Source organism: Herpailurus yagouaroundi, unplaced genomic scaffold (assembly GCF_014898765.1).
Source record: "Herpailurus yagouaroundi ecotype Mexico unplaced genomic scaffold, PumYag 139, whole genome shotgun sequence".
NCBI classification, from domain to species: Eukaryota; Metazoa; Chordata; class Mammalia; order Carnivora; family Felidae; genus Herpailurus; species Herpailurus yagouaroundi.
Genome location: NW_024412394.1, coordinates 84,321,596 through 84,335,469, shown reverse-complemented (window position 1 = coordinate 84,335,469; position 13,874 = coordinate 84,321,596). Strand labels below are relative to the sequence as shown.

At 38.1% G+C, this 13,874-nt stretch overlaps 1 protein-coding gene across 10 annotated transcripts in view; it reads left to right on the top strand.

Moving 5' to 3' along the window:
• The window catches only part of PTPRK (protein tyrosine phosphatase receptor type K), a 571,648-nt gene that overhangs the window by 467,980 nt on the left and 89,794 nt on the right, over positions 1-13,874 (top strand). For all 10 annotated transcript variants that reach the window (XM_040474594.1, XM_040474593.1, XM_040474592.1 and 7 more), the window contains exons 12-13: positions 4,747-5,020; positions 7,758-7,794. In XM_040474594.1, coding sequence (XP_040330528.1) covers positions 4,747-5,020; positions 7,758-7,794 — 311 coding nt within the window. The remainder of the gene's footprint in view (positions 1-4,746; positions 5,021-7,757; positions 7,795-13,874) is intronic.

Sequence of the window (13,874 nt, the reverse complement as noted above, 5' to 3'; positions counted from 1 at the left end):
GGGAGGGGCAGAGAGAGAGGGAGACACAGAATCGGAAACAGGCTCCAGGCTCTGAGCCATCAGCCCAGAGCCCGATGCGGGGCTCGAACTCACGGACCGCGAGATCGTGACCTGGCTGAAGTCGGACGCTTAACCGACTGCGCCACCCAGGCGCCCCTCAAACCCAGAATTCTTGAGAGATACCCCTGATGGTTCTTCTCAACGAATTTGTGTCATTATGATCTGTGGATGGATTGAGGACTAAACTGCAAAAGCATCCCACTTGACTCTAATGTCTAACCCCCCACTTCAACCCTCAGTTACCACCAGAGTTCCCTCCATTGCCTTTAGAAGACAGAGTAACACTAAGAAGTGAACTAGTCAGAGAAGGCTTTATAGCAGAAGTAGAAAAGCTAGAAAAGGAAAAAGGCGGAAGCTCTTTGACAGTATGTATGGTATGTTTGGTAACAGTGGTCATTCAAGTTTGAAATGGAGAATGAGTATCAGGAAGTAGTGAGAGCAAGAGTGGAGATATAAGGTAAGAGATGTGGTAAGATATTAACCCCAGTAGAATAGATTTTGACAGTGGGAGAGGTTCACATAGTTTTGACAAAGTGGAATGTTAGAGAAGAGTAGTCAAGGCCTAAAGTAGTGTTTTAGGAAAGTATCAGAAGTTTGAAAAATGGTTCTCTTTTGCATTTTTCATGAACAGTTCATGGTATGTAGAGAATACTCAAAAAATAATAGAGTGAGTGGATGGAGTGATGGGTGGGTGGATGGGTGCCTGGAATACATGAAGAAAAAAATGGAAGGAAGTAAAGTAAGCCAGTAACTGAATATAATGTTGTAAATACTCTCCTATTGATGGAAACAGTGGGAATGAAAAGAAATATTACAAGGGAGGTAGAACATAGTTAAAAATAGAACTTATTAAAGTTAATGCCAGGATTTAGAGCTTTGTTGATTCAGAAACTGATAGTTCCTCTTACAGAAATAGGGAAGTCACGAGGGACCTGACTTGTATGTTTAAGGAGGTAAGAGATGAAGCACAGGAAATATCATGGTCACCAAAACGGTATTTAAACCTTTACTCTGTGGATCATCAAAATATTTCCATTAGGACGATATGAGCAATGGTGGCCATGAGATCTTTGGAAGTTTGTTCATAGGAGAAATAGCACCACACTGGAGCGAGGAAATTTCTCCTGAAGCTTTAAGGAGACATTTCAGATACAAAATGAGAAGTGTGTACAATTGTATAATTTGCTCTTTGCTATCACCAAGAAGTGATACGATCTAAAACTAAAACCAGATTCTCAGCAGTTTTTCTTACTAATGGGTTAAAAACAAAAACATGGCAGGCTGTTATATGTAATTTGGGGTTCGGCTTCAACAATTTTAAGTGTTAAACCAGGAAGACCATCTACCATATATATCGTATAATCACTTTTTGAGCTAATGGCAAAATCCTCTTGTCTATTTTTTTAGTCTTGTAACTGAAGGAAAATTGTATGGTGAAAAGTCATCGTTTGGCCTCCTTCAAAACTAAAATTGACTACATACCAATTCTAATCAAATTAAATTATAGTGAATGAAATCATTTTTAGTTGTTTAACATAAGGAAATCATATTTTCAGCATCAAGTGAAGATTCATAATGCCACTATATTGATTTTATCTTAATTATAGACATATTTTAAAACTTCAATTAAAAGGAATGGGGGACATACGAAATATGGGCAGAGTGAATAAAACTATTTAGGTGGCTTTGGAATATTTTAAATTGCTAGAGTACTAAGCTCAAATAATATTTAGTTCCAGCTAGAGTTAAGTACCATTAGGTAATTAGGCATCCACAAGGATGGAAAAGCCCGGGCCCATTTCATGTAATCAGCTAAATCACTTCTAATTTGATTTCTCGTTCTTTATTTTCCTTCCTTTAATTAATTCGTATTGATAAATAAGAAATAGCAGGGGAGAAAAAAAGAACAGGTTGTTAAAAAGTAGAAGTGAGGCTGTTGTAAGAACAGCCTGCTCACAGAAATTGATCAATGAAGGGAAGATGATTTCTTTTAAAAATGAGCTTTGTAATATTTAGTTTGGGATTTCATCTCAAGTTCAATGAGATCTTTCCCCAAGACCAGAATGCACCTTTTCTTCTTTTAATCCTCTCCAGCATCGTTAGTTTGCTTTGCTCCTAATAGATGTGGAGAGACAAGCCCTCTTGCGCGAAATTCCTTAATTTGGAATGTACAACCTATGTCGGTCTAACAGAATTAGTTAAGACTGTTGACTAGATTTTCTGGATTTTTGTAGAGATAAGGGATAATGAACAAGGAGTTTATTTTTAAGGATTAGGTTAAATAATTAATGAAGATGGGTAATTATCATTATCGCCCACTAGAGCAAGAATATGAGACTAGACTTGTTTGGGGAGTGTGCGTGTGTAAATTTATCTACCTAAAAGTATGTATCCACAGGATACATAAATGTATACACAATGTATAATGCATACAAATATGGATTCTAAATTGAAAATAAACGGAAAAAAATGATTAGGCTTTCTTAACATAGCATAGGTCAGCTATGATTCATTTTTCTCTCCAAGGGCTATGCTTACGTACTTCCTGTATTTTAAAACTGACGAGTGACTGCTCCATGGACCCCTCAGAGAGCATGTATACTGTCAATAGCATTCCTAGGAGCTTAGAGACCCAAACTGGCAGAAGTATAGAGAATGATGGACTACATGTAATTTCAAATAACATAGATTTCTGTCTTAGTTGCCTGCCCAAATCTAGATTTCTGACATTACTACACTTTCTGTCCTATTTCTAAAGGAAAAGAGATAAATACCAAACTACCAAGTTCCTAGCAATATTTTAGTGGAAAATGGGCATTTAAATATTAGGAAGAAAAGAAAACTTTTATAAAGCTTTCTTTTATTCTATGAAGGTTTTCTGTTTGTAGGTATAACAGAGCTTATATTAAGTTAGAATTTTATACTAAATCTAAACTGATATAAAATTTAATTTTTCATTATGATAGATGCAAATTCATTTTTTCTCTCTCTGTCTCTCTCTTGGTATGTCTGCCTGTCTCTCTACTCTCTCTGTGTCTTTCCCTCCTCTTTCTTTTTTTTTTTTTTTTTTTCTTTTTTTTTGACAAAGGAGAGAGTGCGAGCAAGGAAGGGGCAGAGAGGGAGAATGCCAAGCAGGCTCCATGCTGTCAGCTCAGAGCCTGACACGGGGCTCGATCTCACAAACCGTGAGATCATATGAGCTGAAATCAAGAGTCCGACGCTTAACCAACTCAGCCACCCAGGCACCTCTACTCCTCTTTCTTTTTATGGAAGTTCATTAAAGAAAATATTCTATTCCTGCTGGAGAGTCATTCAGTGACTGTCATCCCTATATAGAAGGAGTATATTTGCCCTAGAGATTCAAGATTCAAACAGCTCTACAGACAGCTTATTTATATTCAATTTATATAACCTACCGTAATGCATTTTTCATAATTTGGGGGAATTTTAAATTCATTAAAAACATATAAAATATATTAATAATGTCAACTTTCTCAGGTGTATGTTACCTAAAAAAAAAAAAAAAAAAGTTTTCCTGAAGAATATCCTACAAAGAAAAAATATTGGGGCACCTGAGTGGCTCAGTTGCTTAAGCATCCGACTTCGGCTCAGGTCATGATCTCGTGGTTCAAGAGTTCGAGCTCTGCTTTGGGCTCTGTACTGACAGCACACAACCTGCTTTGGATCCTCTGTCCTCCTCTCTCTATCCTGCTCTCTCTCTCTCTCTCTCTCTCTCTCAAAAAAAATAAATAAACATTAACATTTCTTTTAAAATGAAAAAAACAAATTTTAAATTTTAAAAAGAAAAAATATTAATATATCACTTGTAATTGATAAAAAAAATTAGTGATTAAGCAGACCTTTATTTTAAAGTTGCATTATTTTTTCTTTCCTCTGTTATCTTACAGATAGGAAAGTTTTAAGTTGTAGGAAAGTTTTAAGACTTTGAAGGAAGGTATTAGAAGGTTTAGTTCAAGCTTTAATAGGGCAAATGCCATCTGTTTCTACAATTTGTAAGATTTTATTATTAACAGCTCCAGAAGAAGGAAGCTGTCTATTTCGGTGAGGAGGACAGATTTCTGTCCATCTGTGCCCGTTTTGCAGCATGTCACTTGTGCTTTAGATCTGCGTAGCTGAGCCCATGTTGATGCCATGGCAAGGTCAGGATGTGGAGAAGCCTGTCAGCACACTCTGTCTCTAATGTGATGACAGCCCCACAAACTGCCGCTTTGAGCCCCACCCTGAGGCCCCGTTCTGTTGGGCCCTGGAGCAGGGCCTTCTACTCTATCATTTCAAAGAAAATGTTAACTTTAAACATTTAAAAATATCAGACAAAGAACTTAATCTATCATGTGTCTCTTGCTAATGTCAGGTTTCTTATTAAGGTGACTCATTTCTCAACATTAAAAAAAAATGCATAGCGTTCTACGGTGATTCTTCTTACTTTTTTCCAGTTCCTTAGTAACCATGTTGGGTTTGGGGGGAAGGGAGAATCCACATGAAATTCTATGTTATGGCAAAATAGCTGGGGGGTGGGGGTGAGGGAGAAAGAATGCTGTGGTTAAGACTGAATTTCAAACTTTAAATTGTTGCATGTTAATTGTAAATACCTCATTTCTCCCCAGAAATCTTAGTATCCAGAATCTCTAAGTGTGTGCTTTTTTTTTTTCTTCTTTTTCCAAAAAGTGCCTATCAGATTGTTGTGGAGGAGTTGCACCCACACCGAACCAAGAGAGAAGCTGGAGCCATGGAATGCTACCAGGTTCCCGTTACATACCAAAATGCCCTGAGTGGGGGTTCTCCATACTACTTCGCTGCGGAACTACCCCCAGGGAATCTTCCTGAACCTGCCCCATTCACAGTGGGCGACAACAGGACCTATCAGGGCTTTTGGAACCCTCCTTTGGCTCCACGCAAAGGATACAACATCTACTTCCAGGCAATGAGCAGTGTGGAGAAGGTGAGCCTCCCCCCCAAATTTGCTTTTTCACTGCCCTGAGGAAGAGCTGCAGTTGAATTTTATAAATACTCAGTAGCATGTGTCAGGAAGAAAATAAAAAAAAGGTGGGGGGAAACGGTGTGTAGGGGGGTGTTGTTTCTGTTCCCAACAGGGCGCACAGTTCCGGGCCTACTGTAGGGTTGGGGCTCCATGCCAGTTCCATCGCTCTGGATTCCTGTTTCCTAGTAACTGCTTCTCCGTGAGCCTTCTTCAGGAAAGCCCACAAGAACAATTGTGAGGAAAATGATTTGAGAAGTTGGGTGTGCTGCCGCTGGGACTGAAGGCCCAGTAAATACCAGGCATTGTTCTGTCTTTGCTCAGTAGTGGCGCACTTCAGAAGATTAAATTTACTGCAGGATAAACAGAATGCGTGCTCCACAGCAGGCTAATAAACCCTTATAAACTTTTCAGAGGGTACAAGCCAAATAGTAAATAACAAGTAACAATCCTCTGATTACAAAGTAATAGGGTGCCTGTGGCATATCTGACACAACCTAAACAGGAGGCTGCCTGGAGACGGAGGGATGCTGTGCCATTAGCGAAGTCTGTTCTCCGTTTCCCCTGTTGCCCCTCCTTTTCCCATTTTGGACACAGTTGTTTTTGAACACTGCCGCTGATCCCAAATGAATATTGAAGAGGAAAACACAACAGGAAGATAGAAACTACCGGTGGTTCCATATGTGGGGAAATAACCTGGCCTTTCGTGCCTCATGCTGTTCTCTTTGAAAGATTTTCTTTCCTAAAACTTATTTAATTTTTTTTTCTTTTAGGAAGGGATAGGGGGAAAAAATGCCAAGAATAGAAAACCCCTACAATTTAAAATCCAATAGAAAACTGACATATTTTGTGTACTTGTAGCCATATAGGAAATTTCTGGCTTTGGGTAATTGAGTCCCTGAGGTGGGTACCTGGAAGATGATGTGACATCCGTGATATCCAATTGCAACAGACATATTATATTTTCGAATAGTTAAATTGAAAGACAAAATGTATTTGCTTTTCTGCGGGGGCCATGAGAACCTGGGGTATTGACTGGCTGCTTTTGAATGAGAGCTCTATCTTTCAGCTTACTTATATTCTTTTGCCAGTAGATGGCAAAGAAGAATGCCACAGCATCTTCTAGGATGTTCTCCAAAGCCACAGGCTGCCCCTGGTTGAAAATGTTATTCTCATCTTCTATCTAGTTTATTTCTACATAAGTGGGAGTCTTTCGAGACAGGCTGACTGCCCGCCTCCCGCATGCACATGTTTGCACATCACTGGTACAATTGGACTACCCCAAAACGAGAAGACTATGGAAGTTAGTATTCCATTCTGGGTATAAAGTAGCATAGTGGTAGAAAACACGGTTCTGCGTTTGGGTATTCATCTTTAAAGATGTGAGAGATTCTAAATTAACTTTCATTACTTGGACTGTGGTATAAGAGGAGTGTTAATGAATGTCTGTTACTTATAAAGGATTTTCCCTGGCACTCTTTAAAAGCCTCGATATGAATGTTCTCTCCGCATTCTTAATATATCTACATGTGGTTTAATCAAATTACAGAAGAGCAACAATATATCTCATGGTTACCTTGGCAAATAGTTCCAAAATCGATGGGCTTCCTACCAGCAGAGGCTGGAAATCCTGATAGAATTAAGAGCGATTGCTTTTAGGAAATCAGAATCCCTTTGGGCCTTTGTGGGAATGCGAAACAATCTCTCTTGGAACGCACTGTAAAGGCCTCACGTCACAATTAAGTAGTAGAAGTTCAAAGTTGTATGTTTTACTACTAATTCCTCCTCAGTGCTTTGTTCTGTGTAATTGAAAAGTAGTAAATGCTTACGAGGAAGTGGAAAACTCTTGGTTGATCAATATATAGAAATACTCAAGATGGAGTTATAAATACATCCTCAAACAAATAGCCTTTGTTTTGTTCACTGGCGTTACCATCTTTTCCAACCTCTTGTATATTCAAAGATTTGAACTGAATCAACGAAGTCCTAAAGGTGCGTGGTGTGGGCCTAGAGACGTATTCCACTGCTTAGTGCCACCACACAACATCAAAAAGAAAAGAAAAAGAATCTGAAATCATTTTTGTCCCTTCCCATGTCAACTTCTCCTTCCTCAACTCCATCTGTCTAGCAAGAATAGGAAAATAGTCCCAATGAGAAATAGCTAACTCCTAACACCTAAATTCAAAAGGGAAGAAAAAAAAGAACAGGTAAATCCTCCCTTCATTGGGATACAACCTTTGGATGATCTTTCTAAGTACTGTCATTTAACTCATTAGTCGTGCTAGGATCCAAGCGAGAGGATGTGATGTTCAGCTTTGGTCTGAGTCTACAGCTGTGTGGCAAGAATGAAGTTTGTGTTTGGGTCTGATTTGTATTAGCTCTGCAAACACATTTTTCTTTCTAATCATTCAAAAAGTACAGTAAGTACAAATAGAATGCTTTAGCTACTTGTCCCAGACAAGATAGCCTGTTTCATTACAGAGGAAAACAGACCCCTGAATTTTTAGAAAATGATAAAAAATTTGTAAATGTTCTTACTTCAGGGTTTAAAAAAATATATCCGAAAATACATTTTAAAAATAAAAAAGTTTCCTTAATATTGCGATTCTGTTCTTCCCAAACCTAATTTATAGCTCCAGATTATGTAATAGGAAATATTGTCTGTACACTGACTATGTTCTTTCATGTTTTGCTCCATCAGGAAACTAAAACCCAGTGTGTACGAATCGCTACAAAAGGTAAGAGGTTTGCCTTTTTTTTTCCTTGAGATTCCATTCGCCCCGCTTTCTAAAATGAAAGAGCTCTGTTCCCTGCTTCAGGGCTAATTAAATGTGGCACTTCTATTACAGAGTATTTGTAGTAGGGCCCGGTTAAACTGCCAGCCAAGTTCTCTGACTCACTTGGGTGTCTTTAACACCTGATAGGGTTCTACTTCCCAACCTCTAGTACTTGACTGGAGGAGTCGTGTTAGGAGGATAGGAAGGATTTAGAAAACCTTAGAAGGGCTTATTTCTGCCCGTTAGCGTCTGAAAGGTCTTATGCTACTGATCAACCAGTGTATTAGGAAAAGCTCAGCAATATCAGCTCAAAATAGCAAATTGCTTGTTTAAAGGCCTCTGTCACTTTCTGTGGTAGACCAGACATACAAAGGAACTGAGCTAGTCATACAGATGTAGAGACCAGCCCTTATCTTCATTAGTCATGCAATTTGATTGAAGATATTTTACCTTTTTTTTTTTAACTTAAAAAAATTGTTTTAATCCAACTGATGCAAAGAAATGAGATCTGTGATGGCTAATGGCCAGGGTAATTCCTGCTAATGCTAATGTTGCATATTATAGCTTAGTTGCCTAGTTCCCTTAGGAGAAAACATTTCATCTTTGAATGAGTATTTGGAGTTCAGGTGTGAGAAAGTCTCCTGCATTCACTATGTTTATAATCCTTCGTTTAAGAGTTAATTGATTGTGCCAACGAGAGAGAGAGAGAGAGAGAGAGAGCGCTATTTAGTGTATTCTAGCAAAAGAAACAGGAAAAAGCTGTCCCCATGCAGACGTGGGACTCCGCAGAGGGTTGATGCTCCGGATAGTTTCTGCCAAGATGAGTATTAAACTGACATTCATGAGCAGTAGTTGATTCATTTGGGGTTGAAATGAATGGCCATATTCTGTTTGTGCTGGCATCTTTTCCTTTCATCATTTTTCTCCATTTAATCATCAATCTGCTCAATTAAGCATTCGTGTTTTACTCATGATTTGTAAAAGCAATAAAGAAAGCCTTTTCCCCTGACTCATGAGAAGTAATAAAAAAGCTTCAGAGAAGAGAAAAAAATATATACCTTTTTCCAGTTCAAATACTAACATTCCTCATAATATTTTTAAAAATTAGGAAATCCTTAATGAAGGAGAAGAGAAAATACATACAACTACATATAATAGAGAGGCATTTATTTTATTTTAAAAGTTTAGCTTATAGATCAAGAATTAGAGTTGAAACTTTTAAAAGATAATGGCAGGAGGCATTTGGATCTATATCGCCTATGCTTTTCCAGATTTAAAATAAAGCCAGAAATAAAAAATGGTCTGGCATTAGCCTCCAAGAAGTTCTTTCAATGTGGTCATTCTGTGCTTCTATAACTGAGAAAAGGAAGCTATAAATGATTCTAAAATTTTAAATTTTATTTGGTTATTGGATTATTTGCATTTATTTAAGTGGTATTTAAATGCCATTTTGTCCCTCTCTCAATACATATAAAATTATAATAACAAATACCGTATGATATTTAGACTGTAAGAGAGGTGAGATTATGGAAATTGTACTTAATCATGTGGCATAGAATATTTGCCCGATACTAAGAGATAGTAAGAAAGAGTACATTTCTGGTAGTTTCTGCTTTGTCTATAATCTATCCCTGCTATACTTCTGAACCTCAAGGTGACAGTGTGGCTTAATGAGTAAGTGAAAAAAGACTCTGGCCTTGGACTATCTGGGTTCAAATCCTGACTTCTGCCCCTTACTATTCCTTAGTGTTGGGCATATTACTTACCCCTCATCACCAAAATGAGAATATTACAGTACCTTCCTCTAACAATTACTGTGAGGATTAAAATAGTTTATATATATGAAATGCTTGACTAGTGCCTTGAATAATGGTGACTATTACATAAGAGTAAACTTCTATTTAAAAAATTTTTTATGTTTGCTTGGATCCTGTCTCCTTCTCTCTTTCTGCCCCTCCTGCACTCACTCTCTGTCTTTCTCTCAAAAATAAATAAAACTTAAAAAATTTTTTAAAAAAGGGGAGGGCATCTGGGTGGCTCAGTAGATTAAGAGTCCGACTCTTAGTTTTGGCTCAGGTCATGATCTCACGGTGTGTGAGTTCGAGCCCCTCATCGGGCACTATGCTGACAGTGCAGAGCCTGCTTGGGATTCTCTCTCTCCCTCTCTCTCTCTGCCCCTCCCCCACTCACTCTCTCTGTCTCTCTCTCAAAAATAAATAAAACTCTAAAAATTTTTTTTAATTTTATATTTATTTATTTTTGAAAGAGAGACAGAACATGAGGGGGAGAGGGGCAGAGAGAGAGGGAGACACAGAATTAGAAGCAGGCTCCAGGCTCTGAGCTGTCAGAACAGAGCCCAGTGCAGGGCTTGAACTCAGGAGCTGAACCGTGACATCATGACATGAGCTGAAGTCGGACACTTAACCAACAGAGCCATCAGTCGCCCCAGTAAATTGCTATTTTATCACCATCATAATTATTATAATATTTTGTACCTTACTTCATTCAGAAAGACATAAGTTGTCCACGCTTGTCTGTGGGAGTACATTCCAAGACCCCCAGTGGATGCTTGAATCCATGGATAGTACCAAACCCTGTATATACACTGTGATTTTTCCTATTAATGCGTATTTATGATAAAGTTTAATTATAAATTAGGCACAGTAAGATTACCAGCAACAACATAAAGTAGAATAAACAACAAAATAGAACAATTATAGTATGCTATAATATGTTATGTGAATGTGACCCCTCTCTCTCTCTTTCTCAAAATATTATACTGTACTCACCCTTCTTAATCTTGGGATGATGTGGTATGATAAAGCCTACACGAGGAGACGAAGTGAGGTGAATGATATTAGGCTACTACTGACCTTCTGACTTATTGTCAGAAGGTGAGTCATGTTTCTTGACCACAGTTGACCACAGGAAATCAAAACCGTGGATAAGGGGGAACTATTGTAATTTGCGTTACATAGTTATGAAAGAAGTATGTGTAAAAACAAAACAGAATTTTCATTATAGAGATGACTTGGCAAAAAGTAGTTTTTTTTTTTTTAATTTAATGGTTCTCTCCAGATCTAATATAATTCCCTCTCTGAACATTTAGCATTTTTCCTCTAATGAAAAACCACACTTTTTAGGTTTGAAATCAACCTATTGTCTGACTGCATTATATGAACTAACACCTTACGAGTATGTTTAGCTTTGGAACAAATTTTTTGATATGAAAATAAACAAGTTTCTGTCAGGACATGTTGCAGACAGACTTACTAGTCAAAATGGCAACACCATACTGACTGAAAAGAGGAATGAAGGAACCTTCTCGGCAAGGAATTGTGCGATATTTCATAGTTAATGCACAGATAAAAACCGATTAAACTATATACTTAAAACATGTGTAGGGGCACCTGGCTGGTTCAGTCGGTAGAGCATACAACTCTTGATCGCAGCGTTGTGAGTTCAAGCTCCAGATTGGGGGTGCAGCCTACTTTAAACAATAAAGTGTGTACTGTGCTTAGGGCACCAAAAATTCTTGTGGGAATATGAGGGAATTTAAAAGCCACGAATAATTAGCATATGTACTAAAATACAATAGCATGAAGATTTTGAAAATTTTTTTACATGTGAGAATTGTAAAAAATTTCCAGTGTAATAGATTGTCTCCTGCCTTCTTGGAACTCTTACACATGGCAGCCCACACAGAAAGAGGATACAGACATTGGCTTGATTATTTATAAAAAACATACAAAGTAAATAATCAAGGTTTTAATGTCTAAACTGAATAGTGATGTGAATACATGTTATGAGACAAGAGAAGAGGTGTTCCGGAAGATTAGTGTGCTGCCCTCTGACTCGTGTGTAGATAGGAAGTCACCGAGAAGTTAGGCAGCTGGAGTAGAGTGGAGGAGCGAATTTAAATTACACTGGAAAACATGGAAGTTATTCCATCTATAAAATAGCAGATCCCAAACTAGAATTGTTATAAACATATGAAAAGGAGTTGAACCAGCTGTATCTGCGTAAAGCGAAAAGAGGGGCACCTGGGTGGCTCAGTCCGTTAAGGGTCAGACATTGGCTCAGGTCATGAGTTTGTGAGTTTGAGCCCCGCTGTCTCTGCTGGCAGCGCAGGGCCCTCTTTGTATCCTCTGTCCCCCCTTCTCTCTCTGCCCCTCCTCCGCTCATTCTGTTCCCTCTCCCCCTCTCATAAATGAATAAGCATTAAAAGAAAAAGAAAAGCAAAGGAGAGTCAGTTTCAGGAAGGGTTTTTGTGGCACATCAAGGAAAAGGGGGCAACCCTGGAATATCACTTGCATGTGAGGCGGGAGCGCTGTGCAGCCTGCATGAGCAGTGCTTAGACACAAGTCTCTCTAACCTCCATTGAAAGGAAAATGTTTTAGGTTGTTTACGCTTGGTTTGCTCTCTGTCTTCTTACATATAACTTACTACAGTGCTCTCAACCCATAGACACACACATATACACACATGCACATAATTATTTGTAAATTAGTAGCTAAGAACTTGTGCTTTGTTGCCATAAATAATTTGTATAACTTTTTTAAGGAAATTACCTTAATGAGATTTAAACGCGCCAATTTATATAAATATATAAACTGTAACAAAATTTACTCAAAGAACTTTCAAGAAGTACTTCTCTGGAAATAGGCTTTATCCATATTAAACTAACAGGCAATGCATTTCAATTGAATTTTTATTTTCTCTTGTTCAATAATATCTGGTATATTATGTCATTTGTAATTTTCTCAATATATAAATAATCATTTGTGGAATCATGTATTCATTTACATAAAATTATTCTTTTTTTTTTTCAACGTTTATTTATTTTGGGGACAGAGAGAGACAGAGCATGAACGGGGGAGGGGCAGAGAGAGAGGGAGACACAGAATCGGAAACAAGCTCCAGGCTCTGAGCCATCAGCCCAGAGCCCGACGCGGGGCTCGAACTCACGGACCACGAGATCGTGACCTGGCTGAAGTCGGACGCTTAACCGACTGCGCCACCCAGGCGCCCCTACATAAAATTATTCTTAATGTAAAGCATTTGTTGATAAGAAACCCAAATATTGAATATTTCCCTAGAATAAGACTAATAAATTGAACTGTTTATATATGGACCTTACATTTTGAAACTGTTTTGGTTGTGTCCAATTTCTCCTTCATCCGAATCTGGATTTTTTAAAGAAAACTGGTTATTTAAAATTTAATTTGGGGGTGCCTCAGTGGCTCAGTTGGTTAAGCATCTGAATCTTGATTTCGGCTCAGGTTGTGATCTCACACTTCATTAGTTCTAGCCTCCAGTCAGGCTTTGCACTGACTTTGGAGCCTGCTTGGGATTCTCTATCTCCCTCCTCTCTCTCTGCCCCTCACCACTCACTCTCTCTAAATAAACAAATAAATAAACAAACTTTAAAATTCAATATCAATGGAAGTTTCTGTGTTGTTCAAATCTATTTATTTTCCCCAAAAAGTGACATTTCCAATGATAAATGCTATCAAATTTGGTAGAACAGAAAAATGTGTTATATATGTAAATTTATTTGAACATAGCATATAAGGTAAAAAGGAGGGTTTCCTTAAAGTTACTGAAATAAGGCTATATTTCATATTATGACAAACACTAAAATTCCCAAGTCATGAATGGATTTTATTCCAAATCTGCGTTTGTAAATAGTTTGCTTTGGCAGACTGTTGTTTGTCTGCCCATTAGCCATTCTTTGACTTCTTCCAATTTCATTTGGAAATCAATATTCTAATCATTCATTTAGCAAATATTTATTTAATGCCTATAATTTGCCACACAGTGTCTGGGCCCTCGGGATAGAGCAGTGAAATAAACAGAACAAAGACCTTACTTCCGTGGAAATTAAGTCCAGTAGAGGAAACAGACCAGACACGAGTAAATATGTGATATTTCAGATGGTGATACCTTCTTTGGAGAGAGATGAAGCATTGGCGGGGGGGGGGACAGAGAATGCTGGGGCACGTGTCTAAGCCTTACTATTTCACATACGGTTATCAGAG